Source organism: Urocampus carinirostris, chromosome 17 (genome assembly GCF_059441175.1).
Source record: "Urocampus carinirostris isolate Australia breed hairy pipefish chromosome 17, RoL_Ucar_1.0, whole genome shotgun sequence".
Taxonomy (NCBI): domain Eukaryota; kingdom Metazoa; phylum Chordata; class Actinopteri; order Syngnathiformes; family Syngnathidae; genus Urocampus; species Urocampus carinirostris.
In genome coordinates this window covers 19,823,176-19,846,797 of record NC_142365.1, presented here as the reverse complement: position 1 = coordinate 19,846,797, position 23,622 = coordinate 19,823,176, and the positions used below count along the sequence as shown (strand labels likewise).

Sequence of the window (23,622 nt, the reverse complement as noted above, 5' to 3'; positions counted from 1 at the left end):
AAGATACAGGCAGTCAGGAAGGTTATCCAATATGAGGAAAAATACCCAAAAATCAGCTGACTCAGCACCTACAGTTTTGTTGCCTCTGCATTTTAAGTTTGTTTGTTTGTTTGTCTGTCCACCCAAGAAAAGTGGGAAGAGGTTTAGATGTGACCACCATCCTTCACAGACAATCTGGTAGATTACCCTAGATGTGAAAAATGCCCATCAAAAAGCTGGCTTGGTTGTGGATATTTACTCTGTTATTTTTCCCAGAAACACTTTCCACTCCCTGTATGTGAAACAGGGGGGCTGTACATCGGACACTGTGGTTAGCAGCACAGGATCGCCGCAGGTGACAGTGCTCTCTCCGTTCCTATTCACCCTGTATACATCAGACTTTCAGTACAACTCTGAGTCCTGCCACGTGCAGAAGTTTGCAGATGACACTGCTATCGTGGGATGTATCAGAAGTGGGCAGGAGGAGGAGTACAGGAAATTGATTCAGGACTTGGTCCAATGGAGCGATGCTAACCACCTGCAACTGAACACCACCAAGACCAGGGAGATGGTGGTGGACTTCAGGAGAAGTACAATTATCAAAGGAGAATGTGTAGAATTTGTCCAGACCTAAAAATACCTGGGTGTGCAGCTGGACAATAAACCGGACTGGACTGCCAACACAGAAGCTCTATGCAGGAAAGGTGAAAGCCGACTTTACTTCCTCAGAAGGCTGACATCCTTCAACATCTGCAAAAAGCTCCTACAAATGTTATATTAGACCGTTGTGGCAACGCCCTCTTCTATGCGGCAGCGTGTTGGGGAGGCAGCGCCAAGAAGAAGGATGCCTCTCGTCTTAATAAACTGTTGAGGAAAGCAAGCTCTGTTGTGGGCACAGAGCTGGACAGCCTGACAACAGTAGCTGAGAGACGGGAACTGAAAAAGCTGCGGTCAATCATGGACAATTCATCACATCCATTACACAGCATCAACTCCAAACGGAAGAGCAGCTTCAGCGACAGACTGCTGTCACAGTCTTTATTCATGGACAGACTGAGGAGATCATTTCTTCCTCATGCCATGAGGCTCTTTAACTCCACCCGGGGGAGTAAAAGCCCACATTAAACTACACCCCCACATTGCATATTACCCTATTTTTATTCCAGTGTGTATTTTATCTAAATACTCTATATCAACACGTTACATTCGGTATTTATGTATTATACTTTATTATTGTTTTATTTTCAACCCAAGGATACTGCCCCGGCTTACGACCCCTTTTTGTTCCTGACTACGTATACTCTCCCGTTCTGGCTTACGACTCGTTTCCGACTCTGACTACGTCTTGCTGACAATAAATACAATTACAACATTTTGTTGAGGTTAAATTAATAATGTAACATTAAAAAATAAATAGATACCAACAGAAAAGTGCTCACATTCTACAGGGATGAATAAAGTATCTATCTATCTATCTATCTATCTATCTATCTATCTATCTATCTATCTATCTATCTATCTATCTATCTATCTATCTATCTATCTATCTATCTATCTATCTATCTATCTATCTATCTATCTATCTCTATCTATCTATCACTCTCCTAGGCCAGAACAACATTGAAAGGGAAATGCCACCCAATAATGGTTTTGCTTTTCAACACGGGTGATGCTCTTTCGGTGCACACACATTCTAGTTTATTCATGTGCTCACTTATTTATTTAGCATATACTTGTAGGTAGTTATTCATTCATTTATTTACATGTTTGGAATTGTTCCTCCATAAATCAGGAGAAAATTACTTTTTTGAGCCTGGGTTAGGGTCAAATTTTCTCAAAGTTGTCCACCTCACTTGTTTTTAGATCATGTGACCATTCAAGTTGGCACAGACAAAAGAAAGAAAGAAAGATAGAAAGAAAATGCAAATGAGGGCTGCATCTCATAAAATGTGATCCCTGCAGTTCTAGACAACTGCGCAAAGTCAACCATTCTGTGGAAAACAGTGCCAGATTGCACGCAGACAAGGTTTTTTTTGGTGTTGTTATTGGTATTGCCGCATTCACGGACCAAATTGCATTTGCTTGTTAACGTTCCTTGAGCATTTAAGGAAACTTGACAATGACGTTGATGATACAGAAAGAAAAGTATTGCTTTTCATAGAGAACTTCTAGTGCTGTTCAATTAGAATGTATAAATTGAGAACTTGATTTGTGTGTAAAAAATAAATTAAATATCATGAGTACATTATAAATATTAAACAAAGTAAGTCAAACCTCCCATTTTGCCCCTGTGATGTACTATATGACTAATGTTGCGAAAATATAGACGAATTTTCTCATAAAAGCGTCAAAAATGTTTCCAGACGTCACTGCCGTGTTTTGTATTCAAAGCGAAAAGGTTGTTGAAGAGCAACTTGCCTGTTTCCTCTGTGCCACTATGAAAAAAAAGAAAAAGCCAGTTTTTAAAATGTCGCAAAAAAATAGCAGCTTGTAGTCCGAAATTTACTGTACTCAAAACAGCTAAAGTCACCACAAATTGTGGTTAAAAAAAATATTCAGTTCTCTTATACCTATCCACTCCTTTGTACATCTGTTCTCCTCTGTTATTGTTATTGTATAGTGACTTGTTTACCTGACTGCCCATTTTGCACATCTGGTTAGCTGATCCTCTTGCACTCTTTGCACTACTGTATAATACTATACATAGCTTTAATTATTTAGTATATTATTAGTACTTCAATACTCCAACTCAGAACAACATTTTATTTACATCTGTGCATTCAAGGAAACTGTGCGGGTCAGATGTGTCGACATTTCGTTCTGTATACACGTGTACAAGAATGACAATAAAGTATATCTGAATCTGAATATTTGAGTCAAGTCACATTTATTCATATAATCTTAAATCTCAAAGGATTTTCAAATTTTTACAGAAAGTAACAAACTTCTCTGATACTAAAGAGACATTCTGTATTATTTAGCGCTGCCGACTGGTTAGAAAAAAAACGTTATTCATGGTTGATTTGAATAATAACCAAAAACACATAAACTATTGTCTAAACATGCATTATTTTTTTTAAATAATCGTAGGTCAAGAAATATGCATTTATTTAACATAAAATGAACCTCACCTTGACGGAGCTGACATTATTGTCCGCCACCAACAAAATGCAGCAAAAAAGTAACAGATTGTAGTCTGAAATGAACTGTACTGTTTTCTTTCTTTTTCCCCCCCTTTTAACAGAACAAGACAGGCACTTACTCTTTGTTGTGAGTCTTGGCGCTTACTCCACTGTTGCTGAGAATGAAAATGGTTTCTCTGCAAAAGCATTTGGACAGTATTGGATATTGCTTCCCGTTTTCTGGGCGTGTTTCAGCAAATGAGAGGTTGGATTTGAGTTGAAGCTAGCTTAATGATAGAGAACACGTTCGTGGGCATGCAGCCACCCACATGGTCTTACTGTATATTCCAGAACATCTCTTCTATGTGAAACTGAACTATGTAATTAGGTGTACGTAATTTTGATGTAGGCCTGCTCTGACCCCCTTAAAGCGAGCAAGTCCACGCATGTGGTTTATCTTGGTCCTGTCATTTAGGAGACTATTTTTACACGGTGCAGGCCAGAATCTCTTTTCACTACTTGTTTCTGACCCTTTTGAGCGTGTATTTAATTTTTTTGACGGATGCTTGAAGGTTGTACTATTCAAAGAAGTGTATCAACTTTAGCCATTTCCAGTGGTACGTCTTTGTACAAGCTTAATTTGTTCCATGATCGTGTTCGTAGCCCAAATTACTCGTATAATGGGCACATTTTCCCAATATGAAATAATTAAAAATGTAATGGCCTATTCCTGACCTCTCAAAAGCATGAAAGTTAACCCTAAATAGCTATAAAACACATCTTCCTGATCACTAAAAACACATGCAAATAACAATTAAACAAAAAAATACTATAAGATAAATAACAATATTATTTAAATAAAATGAGAGTTTATTATGGGCACCTACCATGGATGGAGTTGCAGGAGTGGATGGTGGAATTAGCACGAGACACTGTTGATGATACATAATAACTTACTGTATACGTAAAATTAAAATTACTGTAACTAAACATACACACACATGTTTTATTGCATATTGTTTTTATTTTATTTCTTTGTTTTTTTGTAGTAAAGCCATGCAAAAAATATTGCACGCTTTGTAACCTGCACTCGCTGCTTGCTCATGCCAAACTACGTTCTCAGAGTTAGTCCTCTTGAGTTTCTCAAACCACCCATCGTGGGCATGGAAATCCATTCAAGTTGTACCCGACGCTGCGTCAAGTTTTCGGTTTTTAGTAATAGGCAGAGACTTCTGCTCTCTGTGGCTCTTTTGCTAGCAAACAAACAAATGTCTCTATTTTCTAATCATGAATAGTGGTTTGTAATTTCGAAGAAACAGTCACATCCCTGGTCGCTTTTATAGCCTCGATGACATCTTTCTGTTTCAGCAGCGTACAAATAGGAGATGTTAACCTTGTCTTACTCTTTAGCTAATTCACTCACAAGAAAACCCTGATTGTCGATTATTTCCTGCTTCATTTCAATTGACATCATGTTGCTTTATTTCCAAAAAACACCTGACCATTTCCCTTTCCGGAACTCATGGTTAGGGTCACAAAAAGCCACATAAAGAAGGTATATGATAAAAACAAAGTTTCTGCATAATATAAACAAGTGTTTGGGATCAGCTAGCGCATGTGATAACTTGGACGAGCTGATGCTGGTGGTGAGTGGTCTCTAGTGGTAGCCTCTGGGACTGCTTGTAGCTTTTATTTACCCTGTGCGTAGAGTACGATACGATTTTGGTTCCAAATAAAACTCATATATCGAATTTCTGGTGTTCACTGGCGCTTGTATAAAAAGTAGCCCCTCTATTCATATTGCTGTGCTAACTGCAAGCGCACCTCGTGTCAACAAATCCAATATTTACAAGACATCGTGGTACAGGGGCGACTTGTCGAAAGGGCTAAAATCAGGATATTAATCAAACCATGAAAAACAACCTAGAACTTCAAACAGCAGTTTTGCAACGCCTCAGAAAAAGTACAAAAAGCTCATTTGTACACTATTGCAAGAATGTAGCTTTTTCCCAACTCACGATGGTATCCAGAATATTCTGACATTAGAAAACTTCTCAAGAAGGAGTTCATCTCCAAGCCTCTTATTTTACCAACATTCTCATCACCCGGATTTCGACTAACTGTCACAATCGCCATGGCGCCCAATTGGCCCCATCCGTGTGGCGCCAGCTGCGGCTCGTTGACAGATTGGCTTTCCATCTATTTAAGCTCAGTGCTCTCACTCTTTCTTGTCAGTCCGTCAACGAATTCCTGCCCCGCAAGACGTGGGTTTTGACTTGTTCTTGTTTCCTGTTGGCATTTCCTGTCTGGTATTGTCCCCGTTTATTTTTGTCCTGTTTAATATTGGTTTCCAGTTTCATTCCCGTCTAGTTTGTCCGGTTTAATTTTGATAACGTGTTTTGATACCAATCCTGTCTGTCCCGTCCTGTCCGGTATCGACCCCATCTGTCCAATATCTGCTCGGGCAGTTTGTATAGATCTCGTCGGCCTCTGGCTTCCTGACATTCCACGCCAGACGGCTGCCTAATATGCATGACTCCCCATTTCCCGTAAAATAAAAAACGTCACACGATTGGGTCCTGATCCTGTTCCGGTTCATGACACTAACTTGCAAAGACAAAATAACAAAACTAATGTATTTCAACATACTCAGTGTGTATTATTCATCGCTTCCTAGTTGTAGAAAGAATATACATTTAAATAATACAAAATACATAAACCATTATTTAAAAGTGATTTTTTTTTAAAAACATGTATGTTGACAAATTAGCATGAGCCTAACATAAAGGAAGTGGACATAATTGTCCGCCATATTGCTGCTACAGGTAACCAAAAACCTCAAAAGGCTGAGCAAAAAATGAGAAGTATTATGGTGCATTTTGTTCACTTTGAGTCGCCCTAGTTTGTAAACTTCCTTGAGCTTTTTAGCACTTCAGTTGCACCACACCATACAACAACATGTAGTGGTCAAATATCCCTTTTACAAAGATACATAAATCAATAAAAATATTCCAACTGAGCAATGAACTCAGTTGGTGTTACTTACACTGCAGGAACAGAAATAAACATTCACAATCTTTTGTAAGAAAATACATCGTCCACATCAGCCAGTTTACATATTTTAATTATCAAATTGTTCTATTTAAACACAGTATATTATGACAATAAATGTACAAATGAAGTAGACTGAAATATAAATATTTCCCGTTGTGTATCACTTGTGCTGGAAGATCGATTAGAAAAAAAAATGCAGTCGAAGAAAACAATCATAATAAGCAACATACTTCACATTCACCACTCAAAATGTAAAGTATGACATGGGTTGTTGTTTTTTTTTAACATTATTACAAATGAAATAAGTGAATCCATTTCACATTTCTTTAAAAAAAAAAGAACATTTTTAGCAGGTTCTTTAAAATCCTTCACATAAAAGCTGACTTCTTGGCAGATTTTCCATCTCAGTCTTCATGAAATATGTTTAAAAAGTCAGTTTGCAAACAACGATGGCTTTTTCAGTCAGTCAGCGAAAATCCTTGACTATTTGTCTTTCTAACAAGATACGCAAGAAACAATTGTTCAGAGTTGGCAACTTGATGAACAAGTTTACATACGACAGCCGAGCAGATCTGTAAAGGACCTACAGTGGTATGAAAAAGTATCTGAATCTTTTGGAAATCCTCACATTTCTTCATAAAATCTTCATCAAATGTGATCTGATCTTTGAGAAATTAGGGGTGCGCGTTATACATGATTTTGACATTTATAACCAGTACAAATGTTGTTAAATATTTTCAGCTCAAGGGTGGCAAGGCGGCTGAGTGGTTAGCGCGTCTGTGGCAGAGTTCTGAGGTCATGGGATCAAATCCAGCTACCAGCCTTCCTGTGCGGAGTTTGCATCTTCTCCCTGTGGGTTTCCTTCGGGCACTCCTGTTTCCGCCCACATTCCAAAAACATGCGTGTCAGGTTAATTGGCCGGTCCAAATTGTCCCTAGGTGTGGATGAGCAAGTGAGTTGTCTGTGTGTCCTGTGGCTGACTAGCAACCAGTTCAGGGTGTCCCCTGCCCACTTCCCAAAAGATAGCTGGGATGGGTTCTAGCAACCTCGTGACCCTACTAGGGATAAGCGGTGCAGATAATGGATGCATGGATGGATTTTCAGCTCAAACTTTGCAACCAGTTGCAACGAGAATCAAACCGTTGGTGAGGGTGCCAAATCCTAATCACTGGACTACCAGTGGTACTGCTGACATGCGAAAAGGCATTTGATTTGATCTCATCATCACACTATTTTCAGTCATAGTACCAGAGACGAACGTTAATTTTGTTGTGCATTTCACATGTTACATTGACAATAATTTTTTTTCCCGTTCTTCTATTCAATTCTCGCGTCATGTGCTTTTTTTAAGTTTATTTCTTCTTGGATAAGTTTCTGTTTTCACCATTTCTAACATTAGTTTCAGGTGATGAGAGAAAACACTAGTGGTCTAGTGGTGAGGATTTAATACTCTCACCGCCGTGACCCTGGTTCGATTTATATTGGTGATATCTTCTGACTCATCAATCATTGCACAAGCAAATAATTCACTACCGTAAAACCTCATGTGTAACGCGCACCCAAACTTTGAGTTATTTTAAGGTAAGAAAAGAGGGTGTTATTCACTATTAAATATGGTCAATGAAAAGACAGTGTCTTTTTTTTGGGTTTGAACAAATTTATTGACACTAATAACAGCAAACAAGTAATGTGAGGTTTGAACAACCCTTCTCGACAACCTTAACAGCAATCAAGCATATTCACAATTTCGTTATGTAACATCTTTGTTAGTGTCAATAGATCCGTCCGGTTTGAAAAAATTTGTTGGGTTTCAGATTCTAATGAGGATAGAATGCAAACAATGACAGAGGGGGAGGAATAAGTAACGGAAGCCTCTGCTTAAGAAGACTTTAAAGAGCTATTGAAACTAATTCCCACCAAAGAATTAAAGTCATGTATGAGCCCATGTGTCTATTTGACTTTGACATCACTGGCAAAATAACACGTGACAGACTAGGGGTGAACACTGCAGATATGGTGCCAGTGTCGGTGGTACTAAAGATTCTGCATTACTCCTTGAAGGTATTACATATCATTCCAGTAGTAGGCTGGAAATTCTATATCACGTTCTTAACACAGTCACAAGAATACAGGAAAACGGGCTGCCAGTGCATATAAGTGTGCAAGGGAACAAGAGGGAAGACAAGCTGTCGGAAAGAGAATTTCAAGAATCACGACATTTCCAAGCAAATATGATCAGATCAGTGTTGATTGATACTACCCTGTATTTACTTGGATCTGATCGATAACCAAATTCTCAGTATTGCCAATCCCTAGCAGCTACAGGAAGCCTCTGGTTAGTTATTGCTGCGACAGAATATTACCGTATTTTTGGTGGAAATCTGATGTTTTTGTGAGATTTTTCACATATCCAACTATATGCGACGTGTATACGATCTCCTGTGACCTTTACGCCTTCTCCCGTTTCCGCCACAAGTTTCACACAAGCAGAAGAGGATACCTGACGTCACACTCAATTCATTGTTTGCGGAAGCACTCATGGACGCTAGCACTGTAGAATATCTAGCAATTTGAAAGTTACTCTTATCATCTTGGTGCTTTCATTTAATGAAACTGTGTCATTTTTCCACCTGAACCAGGACCATGGTGGGGAAAAAACTTGCAGATAATGAAAAGAATGGATTGTCGACACTTGGGCTAACATGTCTGCCGGGACTGTTGTTCTAACTTTCGGAAAGTGACTCTGAAAGTGAAGAAAGTAAACCTTTTAATGGGCATTTAGCAAAGCTGTTCTGGTCAGAAACAGATTATCAGGAATTTGACCGTTATGATATGGATTACCACTAAAAAATGTGAGTGCCAAACTGTTTCATACAAGCTCTTTTTAAAAAAAAGTTGTTTTATCCGTTGTTTTACTATAATTATTACTTAAATAAACGAAATTGAACCTGAGTTATGCTTCTACTGTATTTTCAAATATGTACACTTGTATACTTGTCTTGATGTTGTAACGCGGCCGCAAGCGGAGGGCTCCCACGCCTGATCGTGCGGTGCGCCCTGTGTGTTGTTAAATACAGAGATAAAACCAGCTATGGATACTCTGCACCCTATAGTTGTGAAAATAGGGTAAATGTGATGGTTCAGTTAATTATTACTCCCCCTTCTTTCATTGTTTGCAAGCTATGCTCAATAAAATATAAAAACCTATCAATGCTTGCATGTCTTCAGTTAAAACCAACACTGTGCTATGCATCTGTGTGATTTTGAAAAAGATCAGATCACATTTAATGGTAATTTCAACAGAAATATGAGAATTTCCAAAAGGTTCACATACTTTTTCGTAACATTGTACGGCAGTGTGCAGGTAGCCGTCATTTTCATGTAGCTCGAACTGGCCTCAGTGCCCGAGCAGGAAGAAAAAGGCAAATAATAAAAACAAAAACTTCACACAAGTTCAAGTTGAAAATTCACGCTTAAAAGGCTTTCGGCAGTTCTGAAATGTTGTTTGAGTGGAAGGAAAATGCTCAGTGTTTCTTTGACCTGAGAACTTATAAAAAGAAGAGGTATGAAAAATTTCCACATCACCCTCTCCTCCTACTGCACATATTTTGAAACGTTTCGCGATTTGTCTAGCAAATTAGTTGGCACCACGTACATTGATAAATCTCGCATGCTGCATGTATTTTTGTGCACTTAATAAACCTTTTAAAGTAGTCCTTAACTTCTATCCCAGGGGTGTCAAACTCATTTTAGCTCAAAGAAGACATGGGAGAAAAAAACCCTCTCACGCGGGCCTGACTAGTAAAGAAATGGGGTGTCAAACTCAATGGTGTTGGGGGCCGTTGGAGCCCCGGTCCAGGTGAGGTTGGGCCAAATCGTGTTTTTGCAAAAAAAGTTTGAATACAAAAACACCACTGTTCTCAAATGTTGTTTTTTAAAGTTCCCTACACAATACAGACGCTCCCCTACTTAAGACCATTCCAGATACGAAAAACGGTAGATTTTTTCGGGATATCGAAAAATATCCGGACATTGCTGTAAGTTAGATTTTGTATTTTGCACCTTATCAGAGTACAGGACTGTACTGGAGTGCTTCTTTCCGCCGCTACCGGCGTGTGGTGGCACTGTGATAAGTCACCCAGCATCCACCCAGAAGAAGAAATCCGCTTCCTCTTCCTAGTACATGTGTAAACATTCTATACTGTATCTCCAGTGCGCTAAGAACTTTGACATTTTTATTGTTTTGTATCTCATGCATCCGTTCAATATGCTTGGTGTAAAGAGGCGAGCCGTTTCCTTTGAAATGAAAGTGGAATAAGAAAGCTTGATGCGGTTGAGAAAATGGTTGGATCGTTTTTTTCAGCCACTTTTTACCACGAAGGAGGAAGTCACCTGACTCTTGAAGCTCATCTTCCAAAATTAAGTTAAACTTAACTTTATTTATCTTTATAGAGCATATTATCTTGTGAAATGTTTGATTTTTTAGTACAAAACAATACAGGTTACTTATACAAGCCTTAAACATACTCATATAAACCTTAAACATACAAAATATAGCCCTGAAGCAACTTACGAACAAATTCAACCTACAAACAATCGTCTCGTTCGTCAGTGGGGCAGCGTCTGTATAAGATCTAAAAGAACATTAACAATCAATCTGTAATAAATAAATCCATAATCCACTAGTGCCACAATTAAAAGGACAGTGCATATTATACAGTACCACCTTGTGGTGAAAAAAAATCGTTCATTTAAAAAAAAAAGATTAAAAGAAAAAACAAATGCATGTCATTTAAATGTGCTTTTTCTTTTTTAAATCCTCGTAGATCCCCAAAATTATATCTATTTTACATATTCCGAGCGTCATTGTCTGCCATCTTACTGCTACGGGAACCTTGAAAAACCAAACACCTGGCAAAAGGCTGCCCAAACAGATGGAAGAAAAATTGTGCCTTTTGATCATGTCTTTTTTTGTTTGTTTAAGTCTTAGTTTCAATTTCTTCCACTCCACACCCCTTTCTTATAAAAACTGTGGTCAACCATTTGTCGATGCTTTTTCTGAGGGAGACCATCTCCTTGCCTTTTGAGGGGGTAGTACTCTCTTGATCAATTGGTTCGTAGTGCACTCGGTTTTGTTTTATTTTGTAACTTTGTAATAAAAGTCCTGAACTAAACTGCTCACTTCAGTTTTTTTCTGGTTAAAATCCAAAAAGTTGAGACGCGGATTGTCTCCGCCAGCAGTCTTTTTGAGCTTCCTTAGTTTGCGATCTTTCTTGTGTTGTGTAGCACTCGTTTTCCACAATAAAGCAACTCCTATTGGTCAAATTAAGCACATTGTCCCTTCGGTGATATTCATGATAGAACACATAACAAGAAATTATATTTAAAAAAGGTTTTATGGTCACTTTGAGTGTCTGTAAAAAGTATTCTTACTTGTGATTTTTAGCACTCGTTTTCAGTCGCACGACAGAGTACAGCTATTGTTCAATAACAGACACTGTCCCTTTAACGTTATTATTAAGGCAGGGCCTCAAACTATCGTCCTTAGGGCCACAAATCACCCCTAGGCTGCGAGTTTGAGAACCTAAGAAGTGTGCCTTAGCATATAGTCGGGGGATCTTTTGGAGGCTCACAATAAAGTGAGATCATAAAATAATGATAAAGGTTTTTTCCCCAATTTTTTTTCTTTTACTAAATTTCAATCGCTTGTAATGTTTATTAACAGTGGATTTATGAAAAGGTCATTATTTGACGTGATTCAGTTTTTTTTCTCTTGTGCTTCTCTGAGCACTGTCTCGTGGGTCTAATGCAGCCTGCAGGCCGTATGTTTGACACCCCTGTTCTATCACATTACATGATGTTGAGCGTTTTAGTAAAAACAAACCAACAAACAAACCTTTGTTTAGCTAAATATGACAGTTTTAGCTTCGTGTTAAAAATACCATATTTTCCGGACAACAAAGCGCACCAAAAAAACCCCAACGGATGACATTCTGTTTTCTTTATTCTGTAACATTCGTTTCTGGCACTGTGAGTAAGAACAGTGTTATAATGAGAGAAAATTGACAGCCTTTTCAAAAGTCATCTATTTCACTGATGGTCTAGTGGTTAGGTTTCAGCGCTCTCACTGTAGCAACCCAGGTTCGATTCCTGTTGCATTAAATGTTTTGCGATTTTTGTTGGCACTAATACATACAATTGAATAAATACAGTTGTTCTTACAATAGTTTGATTCCATGTGCCTTATAGTCCATATGAAAAATTTATGAGAAAAGATATATTTTCAGGGGTGCGCCTTATAGTGTGGGAAATACGGTATGTCTTGCTTGATTAATCTTTTCCTCATTACAAGAAGCCCTGATTGATTTTGCCTAAAATGCATATTCAATGTGACAAAAATTTTCGTTGGAATCAAAACGTTGCCACGCTAACCGGCCGAGGCATCTAAACGTTCAGTCGTCTGATTCCTCGCTCCGATTTCTTCTACCGGCTTCTCTGCCGGGCATAGATCCTACCAGATTGTTTTCGTTCTCCTCCTCCTCATCGTCCTCCATACCGTCCTCCTCGTCTTCTTCGTTCTCTTCGTTTTCCTCGTCATCCTCCGTGCCGTCCATGGAGTCGTCGTTTCCCAGCATGACTTGCTGCATGGCCAGAGTAGCCGAGTCCGACGATAGCGATTGCAGACTGTCCAGGCTCAGTGGCTCTACAAGACATGAAGAAGCAGTATTATAGTTAAAGTTTGTTTCAAAAATAAATTAGAATACAATGGTACCTCTTCATACGAAAAACTCTTAACACAATATACACGGTTTTTTTTCCCGTTTTTTTTTTTTAAAGAAAAGTCACCAGCAGTCCCACAGGCTACCACAAGAAACCGCTCCAGACCACTCTGCTTAACGCCAGCAGCCACTCATACGGTTTGCTGATGCAAACTACAACAGGCAACAACAAAAAAAAGGGAAAATGTTGCTGTAAAAGATGTTTGTGTGTCTGCCCATTTAAAGTTTCAGTAACTTTATATTTAAGTGTACAGTAAGTGCTTACATATCATCAAAAGACTCTCGTTCTCCTACCCTCCAACTTCTGACAATTGCACCCTGTATCAATGGTTGCAAATCCTGTCAAGTCATTTTTATTTGTATAACCCTTAATCAGAAAGAGTCTCAAAGGGCTTCACAAGTTATTACACAGACTATTTTTTCAGACTATTATTACACCATCCCCTGATCTGGAACCAACATGAGGGCAAGGAAAAACTCAAAAACCTCAACATGAGGAAAATGAAGAAACCTTGAGAAGGGACCGCACATGTGGCATCCCCCCTTCAGGATTACCAGACAGCAAAGGATGATGCAATCACAAATAATACAGAGATATTGTCCAAGAAAAGTATAGGTTATTCATATGCTATAGAGTATAAGTGTGTTTTAAGCTCAGATTTAAACATTTCCACTGAAGTTGCAGAACGGATCTCAGGGGGAAGAGCATTCCACAGCACCGGTGCCCGGATGGAGAACGCTCTCGAACCATACCTTACAAACACAACGCGTCACCCATTTAATACAGACTATCTAAATACTGTGGTAATATGAGCACTTTACAGTCACGTTGTCGTTCGTACCAGTGACAGAGACGATCAGGATTAGAGATGAAATGGGAAAGACGAGATCGGTCTTTTCCTGTATAGTAACTGTTATACAGCGTACACAATTAGGAATGGTATCAAAACATTACGGGGAAAACTTGAGAGGTATGTGATCTCTGTCACTTTCCTTGTCACTGCACCTTTTTAGACAATTTTATTTTATTTTTAATGTTTTCTAACTTAAATACATGTTTCCCAAAAACGTATAACACATTGAGACATTGAATAGGCAATTGATTTTTTAAATTTCTATTCTAGATATGATTTTGGGGTAACAGCAGGGAATACTGAGCTTACATTCGTACCAAAATATTGATCCGGAAATGTGAATTTAATACGGAAGTGCAAAGACTTCCGGAAGCAGAATATTACCTGAAGTTAACAACGTGAAAAAACAGTTTACCCAAAGGCATAAAGGTAAGTAGGCTCAGCAAAACATTAAAGTTAAATAATATCTATCTAAAAATATATATTTTAGTTCAACTAAAACCTATTTATAAATACTCTTTTTCGAGTGTATATTGATTTTCTTGGGGGTTTGTGTCTCGCTTCTAAATGTTAGAGAGCAGAAACAAACATGAAAGGCGCCACCAAGTGGTAAAAGTTGAAGCATGCAGGGTGAATGTAAAGGTAATACTTTATAAGTGCCCACTGTTAGCATTGATGAATACTGATTTCATATTTGAAGCATGTACCTGTCCAAAATCACCTTTATCAGTTAATGAAAACAGGGATGTGTGAGACTATTTATTCCCCTAAAATTATGCCGAAAAGAGCAGTTTTTCCAATCAATCATCATAAACTACGCATGCTTCAATAAAGCCGAAATCAGTATTTGTAGATGTTAACTAAAATGTTTGATTTAGAGTGTTTCAGTTTTCAATTGGTAATTTTTCTTGGTTAAGATCAAATAAAACAATGGCTGGACTTTATAAATCACTTTATTTTTGGTTGAATGTAAAATCATGTATATTAATATACATTTGTGATATATAAGTGCGTCTTATAATAATATTCACGATCCTTTTTCTTTACTTTTCATACGGCCACAGAAATCTATCCATCATGCATAGATTATAGTATAGTAAAATGAAGCTACATGAAACCATATTGATAATAGTTTGACATTCTTTTAGATGTCACACTTGGTTTAATAATGCAATTAAAATGTAATCAATACCCATTGCAATACATTTTATAGTGAAACCATATTTAATTGTATTATGTGCAAACCCTTCTAAAGGTTATCCTAATTTTCCTCCTACTGAGTTTTTTGAGTTTTTCCTTCCCCTCATTTAGCTTTCAAACCAGGGGATGTTGTAAAGGTGGTCTGTGCAGCCCTTTTGGACTTTTTGGGATTAAGGGCTATACAAATAAATGTGATATCAATTGATAATAGAGGGAACCAACTTCTTGGTGTGCTATGAGACTGCAACAGTTATATAGACTGCAAACTAGTTGAAACTAAATGGATCAATTAACATTTTAAATCGCTTTGGAGACCGATACTAACCTGCTAGAGTGCTACAAACATAATAGAGCCAGACCAAACTCTACTTGCATGATAAAACTTTTCGCTGATTTTAAAAACTTACATGATTACGCTATAGAAATAGTCAGCAATTCATGCTTTACCGTCTGAATTGCTTCTGGATTGAGATGTGTTCGTTTGCAAAACTCCTGCCACGATGGAGTCGGGCCAGAAACGTTGTGTGGGTCGATGCTGGGACTTGATTTTCTTTGCTTTTGGCGCCGGCTCAGGGTTACTAGCATCCAACATGGGCTGCAGGATACGCCGCCGAGCATTGATGAACCTGAAAAAAAATGCAAAATTCAATTTCACTCAATTATTTTAATCCAAATAGAGATGTTCAACAGATGTATAGTGTAGTCAATAAAATGTTTCTGAATCCAAATAGCTGTATGCTGTGCAGCAACTTCAGCAAACATCAATTGGTAAATTCAACATTTATACCTACATTACTGTTCAGAAGTATGGAATCACTATCGGACTGCAGATAGAACCTGCTGCTTATGGCTGCCGACAGGACGGGGAAAGAAGGGCTTGAGATGGTTGGAATGTATTTTAGGGGACTGGAAAACTCGTATAGCATCTAGATGGACGGCCATTGACATGACTTTTAAACTCCATCTACAATTCCGTTCAAAGGTTTTGGGTCGCTTAGAAATGTCTTTATTTTTTAAAGAACAGCACTGTTTTTTTCAATGAGGATGAAATTAATCAGAAACAAACCCCATATAATGTTAACATGATAAATTACTATTCTAGGTGCAAATGTCCGATTTATAATGCAACATTTACATAGGTGTATAGTGGCCCATTTCCAGCAAGCATCACTCCAATCTTCTAATAGTACATTGTGTTTCCCAGTTGCATTAGTAGGCTAACAAATAAGTAGAATACCCTTGTACAACAATGTTAGCACAACTGAAACCAGTTTATCAGTTTGGAGAAGCTATACAATTTACCTTCCTTTGAGGTAGTCTTGTTTCTGGAGCATCGCATTTGTGGGTGTGATTAAACTTTCAAAATGGGTATAAAAAGAGAACTTTCATGTGTCAACAGTCAATTGCAGAGAAACTGTAGTTGTCCTACAACGGTGTGTACTACTCCCTTCGGAGAACAGCTCAAACAGGCTCTAACCAGTGAGAGTACATTAGAGTCTCTAGTTTTAGAAAAAGATGCCTTACGAGTCACCAACAAGCAGTTTGGTTAATTAGTAGCCGGAAAACGCCGTGGTCAACATCTGTGGTAAAGATGCAGGCCTTCAAGGCAGAGGGTCAAAGTAAAAGCCATATCTTAGACTGACCAAAAAAAGAATTGACTAATATGGGAAAATGAACAGACATTGGACAATTGATTTGAGAAATAAAAGTAGCCCTTTTTAATGTAAAACACAAAATTGTCCGGTTGACCCCAAACTTGAACGAAAGTGTATGCAGGAACTAAGAACCAAAAATGGATCCCAAAGTGCTAGGCATAAAACATGTGCTGTAACTATAACTAAAACTACAACTGAAGGGATTTCAAAACAATATCACTACAACTAGCAGTCACTTTTCCCCACTTCATTTTTTAAATCATGAATCTTTTTGGGAGATTAATACACAGGAAGGGATTCCCATCCTCCTCACTCAATCGAGCGCAACAACTCATGGTGAGTCACTAGGTGACCAAACGACAATTCCAACCCCTAATGCCGAGCGATAAGCAGGGAGGCAACGGGTTCCAATGTTGTAAGTCTTAGGTATGACGCAGCCGATGTCCGAACCAGCAACCTCCCAGTCTCGGGCCGGGCACCCTACCCCCAAGGCTGGTTTGAAAAAACAAAAAACAAATGTGAATGTGTTCTTGACTCTAGCCACCTCCCACTAGGGTGATATGGCTCCAGTGTATATATTATTTTTTAAATTACATTTAATCAAAATAAATTGACTGAGACATGCGTCCAGTAGTGCTCTTTTAAATAAAATAATTAAAAATGGCGTCCATTTTTTTATGCCAGAGGACATAAGTCAAAATAGCAGACATACCTTTTTCAGGCAGATTTGATGTGATCTTAAATGTAAAAACAACTCTGGAATGTATTGTGGAGAAAAGTAACATCAGTTAAAATACGTTGAATCGATTTTCAAATTAGTGGTCCAATTTATTTTCAGCGTTACAAAACGCACACTCTGAGTGATGTCGGCGAATGAATTTTGACAGTTAAAGACGACAAATGTAACACTAGCTTCCTTTTTTTTTGGGGTTTAAGCAGACTTCAAATCCGGCATGGAATTTAATCCACATTTAAAACCCTGATCAAATATTGCATTCTTTGCATCTTTTGTTTCCGTATTGTGCTCTGATGAAAGCGATTGGCAGTTGCCACGACGACCGTGTTTTTTCCAGCAGAAGTTCTTCGTTTTTGCAGTTGCCATGACTACCAATAGTAGGTGGGGTAGTCTACCATAATCCCAAATGAGCGTAATGGCGTAGTTACACCTGTTTACACGACAAAAGCAGCACAGTTACAAATGCAAAATTCCCAATAAGCAGGGCCGGAGTGGGCTCCTTTTTTAGCCCGGGAGATTTATACCCTAAGACAGCCCACTTAGCTATAGCGTAGGAATTTGAGCGAATGGAACAGCAGCAAATTTTTTAGTATAGAGACGCTCCCCTACTCACGACTTACAAAAAACTGTAAATACGAACATTTCTTTCGGGATATCAAAAAATACTTGGACATTGCTGTAAGTTTGATTTTGTATTGTGTGCACCTTTTTCCGAGTAGAGGACAGTACTGTAGTGCTTCTTTCCGCCACTACCGGCATGTGGCGGTGTGAGAGGTCACTCAGCATCCACCCCAAAGAAGAAATCTGGCTACTACTTCCTAGTTTGTGTGTAAACATACAGTACTATGTGTACGTTTTTATTGTTTAATATCTTGTGCATCCATTCAATATGGTTGTTGTAAAGTGTAAAGAAGGGGCGAGCCATTTCTTTTGAAATGAAAGTGGAATAAGAAAGCTTGATGCGGTTGAGAAAATGGTCGGGACGTTTTTTTTGGCCACATTTTACCACGGAGGAGGACCTCTTGAAGCGCATCTTCCAAAAGTAAGTTAAACTCAACTTTACTTATCTTTATAGAGCTTATTAATTTATGAAATGGTTTTTTTTTAGTAAAAAAAGAATACAGGTTAGTTATACAAGCCTTAAAGATACTTACATAAAGCTTAAACATACAAAATATAGCACTGAAGCAACTTACGAACCAATTCAACTTACGATGATCGTCCGGAACCTAGCTCGTTCCTTAAGTAGGGCAGCGTCTGTATATTTACAAATATTTCTGTATCACTGTAGTTGTGATTTTAATAATTCCATCTTCGTATTTAATACTGTTTCTGTAGTATTTTGTAGTAATTCTGTATATGCATTTTTGAAATATTTCTGTAGTAGTATATCTGTTCTAGTACTTCTTTAGGAAATTATTTATTTATGAGTATTTTTGTACTCTCCCGGTTTGCTCCCTTAGAGTCACCTTAGTTTGTATCCTTCCTTATTCTTTGTAGCACTCATTTTTGGTTGCATGACACATTTAGTGGTCAAATATTACACACTGACTTTAAGTACAATACGGCACTGAGTTATAGTGAAAATAAGACATTTTAAACAAAAAGAAGACACTTTCATGGACTTTAGAGCCAAAGTACAAGTGTTTCATATATTCTAGACTCCATTTGTTGTCAGTAATACATTTGGTGTTCATTCAGTCATCCACACAAAATACGAGTGGAAGTTGAATTTTCCATTGGCGGATTATTTCACTTTTGCAAAGTTCTCTTCCTAATATAAGAATTTGGGAGATTTCTTTTTTTAACTTCTAGCAGATTTTTATATGATCTCAACGTACCAGTTTACATTTGCCGGCATAATTATTATATATAATTATACAAAAGAAGAATGAACGTGAAAAAAGGCAAGAGGCAAGATAAAAACAAAGAAATAAAATGAACTACATAATAGCCGTAACAAAAAGTAATGAAAACTAAGATGAAACCAAGCATTTGTGTGTGTGTTGGTGCCGTTATAGAATAAACCGTTTCTGAAAACTATGCAAAAGCAGTAAAATTTGTTTTCAAGTAAAAAACAGTGAAAATCGAACCATTATAAAAGACAAATACACAAAACCCCAAAACCTTTAAAACCATGGACAGATTACCACACTCATCACACCATTTTCACAGAAATTGTACCCAGTAGATACAACCAACCAAAAGATGGCAGCATAGGATAAGTCATTTTTTCTACAGCAGGGGTCTGGAGCCTTTTTGCCTCAAACACATACATAGGGTTTTTTTTTTCAATATATTTTAAGACAATTTTAATCAAAGCCCCCAAACGTGATCTCCTGACAAAAGCTGATAATTCAGTCCGTTTTATTTCACTGAGGAATTTTGGATGATTTAATAACATGTATGAAATAATAACTATAATAACCAATAGTGGTAGAAACACAGTATTGCTCTGCCAGTCTAATTGCGTTAAAAAAGTTAATTTTCTTCGATCCAGTCTGGCTCTTTTCATGAGAGCCATACATTCTTAACCCCTGTCCTAAAGCAGTGGTCAGCAACCACCGGCCACGTACTGTTACCGGGCTGTGATTTGCTTGGTACCAAGCCGTAAAGAAAGAAAAAAAAAAAAAGGTTTTTTTTTTTTTTTTGCTTATACCATAATTATCTGTGTATACACGCTTCTTTTGCACCCAATAATAAACTCAAAAGTTTGAGTGCACATTACACAGAAGTTTTACGATAGCATATCACAGTATTCAAGCAATGATTGATCAGAGTACAAATAACCTAATTTCCTCAGCATTTGATGCAAACGGAATATAACTCAGATTGCGATGGTGAGAGTAAAGAAACGTAATCAATAGGTTACCAGGTTTGTAGATAACAAAGGAAAAGGTACTAAATTTTTACTCATAGTGCACAATGTTGTAATGGAGTAAGCATTGTCTTGCAACGTTGTGCCATGGGTAAAAACAGTTTAATGATGAGATAAAATGTATAATGCCTTTTCCTGTGTTATTTAGATCCATAGTGATCTAGTGAATACCCAGTGTTATTTGGGTTTAAGATTATTAATTTTTGTTATCACGTTACTAATAATGTTATTTTTATGCTGGGCCGCAGTCATGTAGTCAGACATTAACCCAGTCCATAAAACAGAAAATACTGTAGACCACCGTGCAAAAAAACAAAAATCAGTTTTTTTAAAAAAACTTACCAGTTATTGACTTGTAAAAGCGTCAAGTTTGTTTGAGCTGCGATTTGTCTTTTCTCGTCCTCTGTCGGGTACGGATGCTAAAATAGGACACAACAAAGGAATTTGGAAATGTCATTTTGTTTTGGCAACATCAATATCTCATCCTGTCAACCAAATTTCTCCCCTTAGTATTGATTGCAATTCCCCTCATTGAGCCATAATAAATCATTCAAACACAACGCGATACCTATTTACTCACAGCAAAACAGACTATGAAGATAATTTGTGTAAACAAGAGTATTTACCAATTAAACAACACAAACAGTTCTTTCAGCGTCTTTCGTAGTTCTTTTCTGTGGTGCTGTTCCAAAAATACTAATGCAGAACTACAATGAAAATCTTACAAAGATACTACTGCAGAAATACTACAAGGATACTACAGAAATACTAAAAAAAAATCTACTGCAGAAATACCACAAGAACACTTCAGAAATAAGACAAAATCCTACAACAGTAATAAACCTAAAATTACAAAAAATACTACAATAATCCTACAGAAATACTACAAACATCCTCCTACACAAATCCTACTGCAGAAATACCACAGGAACACTACAGAAATACTACGAAGTCATCCAACAGTAAAATACCCCAAAATCCTACATCCTAAATGCTACAATGATCCTACAGATATACTACAAACATCCCCCTACACAAATACAAGTGTAGGAATATAACAAGAATACTGCAAAAATACTACTGCAGAAATATGACAAGAAGACTACAGAAATACTACAGTAATCTTACTACAATAGTAGCACAAACGTACTTTAGAAATACGACAAAAATCCTACAACAAAAATACTACAATGATCCTCCAGAAATACAACAAACATACTACTACACTAATACTACAGCAGGCATACTACAAGAATACTACAAAAATACTACTGCATAAATTCTACATGCATATTTCATAAATACTCTTACTACGGAAATACTACAAAAATTCAAGAAAAATCCTATTATAAAACTATTACAGATGAAATACAAGAATATTAACGTCTACATTATTAAAGATTGCAATTACCCTTATTAAGCGATAATGAACCTTGCAAACACATTGTGGCACCTATTTACTCACGGCAAAACAGATTATGTAGAAAAAAAACAAATATAATTTGTGTAAACAAGTTTACCAAGGAAACAACACAACCCACTCTGTCTGCATATCTCTTTTCCCGCATGCAGTAAATTAGTGATGCTCTTTTCTTTCCAAAAATTATTTTATTCGACGTACAAAATTTTTGAAATGATAAAAAAAACAAAAACGTATATTATTCGGGGAAAACGTAAAAGTTGACAAGTATGTCTTTAGTGCATTACCATGAGATGCTGGAAGAGCCACGAGCGCATGATGTTTGTGGCTTGTTTGGGGAGGACGCCCCTCTTATTCCTCGACTTCTTGTCGTCGCTGTCCAACAGGGCTGACAAATCTACGTTGAGCTGCAGAGGACAGTTAAAAAAGTTGCCCCAGAGAAATAGTAAGAAATTGTGTTTCCAGGATATCTATTTAGATCACGGGTCTTAAACTCAATTTACTTGGGGGCCGCAGGAACTAGGGTCTGAGTGAGGTTGGGCCGCATTGGGTTTTCAAAAGCAGAAACTCACCATAAGTTACATGAAGGATACATATAATGTAGTTTATTTAAGCTTCAGTTCAACAGCATTGACCATCATTTTCCACACCCCAGCAGCCCCTCGTTCCACATTTTAACTCGAATATAAAATATTCTGTGATCAGTTTTGCCAACTATGATTTATTGAATTTATTGAATGAGTTGGCACTGCTGTGAGTAAAACCAGTAGGTAGCCAGCCAGTCATCTTGCAGTTTAGCATCCATATAAAAACCGCATGAGCCGCATTAACATTAAGCTTTCATATTATGGCAAGGGGCCACAATCTATCGTTTTGAGGGCCATATCTGGCCAGATATGGCCCTCAAAACGATAGATTTGTTGAGAGCCAGCTGATTTAGATCTTACCCAAGACAAAAGTGCTTTATTTTTTGTGACAATTTCAAAATCAACTCTCTGACTTGGATAAGAATGTTTCTCCCCACAACTTTAAAGGGACAGTGTGTATTATTTATCTAGGTGTTAAAAAACATTCATTTAAATAAGAATAAAACGTTTTTTTATTAGAATGAGAAGCAAAAACACATAAACCATTATATAAATGTGCAGCCCTAGCTGATATGCATGAACACATTTTTTTATCTTATTTTAGTTTTTTTTGTGCAGGGCATTGAAAAATGAAATTTAAAAAGAAATGTTTTAATCCAAACTATTTCTGCGGAAAACCAGATTTGGGCCAAACCCACCCAGACCCTAGCTCCGGCGGCCCATAGGTAGATGGAGTTTGAGATCCCTGTTACAGATATTTTACGAAAATTACATATTTCTTCTCTAACTTTCATTAAAAAAACACATTTGTTAAAAAAAATAGAGATTTCAAGAATAAGCAAATATTTGTGAACTATAATCGATGTGTCGACATGTCGAATAATAATTTATGTATGACATTTTTTTTTTTTAATTGTTTCAGTTAGACCAATCTCCTCTTGCCCATTTGGGCTCTAAACCAGATCATCTCACTCACAGGTAGCAGATGACAACGTCATGGTAGATTGCTAACATTGTTGCGGAATTCTCCATAGTCTGTTTTGCTGTGAGGAAATAGGTGCTGCAGTGTGTTTGGAAAGTTTATTGTTGCTTAATAAGGGAAATAACAATCATTAATAATAGAAGCTGAGATTGACAGCTTTGTAAAAAAAAAACAGAATTAACTGCCAATCGGAAAGAACTAAGATGCTGAAATAATTGTGTTTTATATGGTGAATAAAACAAACTTGTTTCAGACTTCATTTTAATTCTACGCAGTCTGTCTCGATGTAAGTAAATAGGTGTTGCCTTGTGTTTGTATGGTTTATTATTGCTTAACAAAGGGATTTGCAATAATCAATAAGGGGAGCAATTGGTTG

General features: G+C 37.4%; 1 protein-coding gene across 1 annotated transcript in view; it reads right to left on the bottom strand.

Moving 5' to 3' along the window:
• Positions 1–6,207: 6,207 nt before the first annotated feature.
• pknox2 (pbx/knotted 1 homeobox 2) overlaps positions 6,208–23,622 on the bottom strand; it is an 84,557-nt gene continuing 67,142 nt past the window's right edge. The window contains exons 9-12 of the mRNA XM_088321301.1: positions 21,965–22,084; positions 20,600–20,676; positions 15,436–15,614; positions 6,208–12,858 (exon numbers count right to left, since the gene is read on the bottom strand). Coding sequence (XP_088177427.1) covers positions 12,608–12,858; positions 15,436–15,614; positions 20,600–20,676; positions 21,965–22,084 — 627 coding nt within the window. The 3' untranslated portion in view covers positions 6,208–12,607. The remainder of the gene's footprint in view (positions 12,859–15,435; positions 15,615–20,599; positions 20,677–21,964; positions 22,085–23,622) is intronic.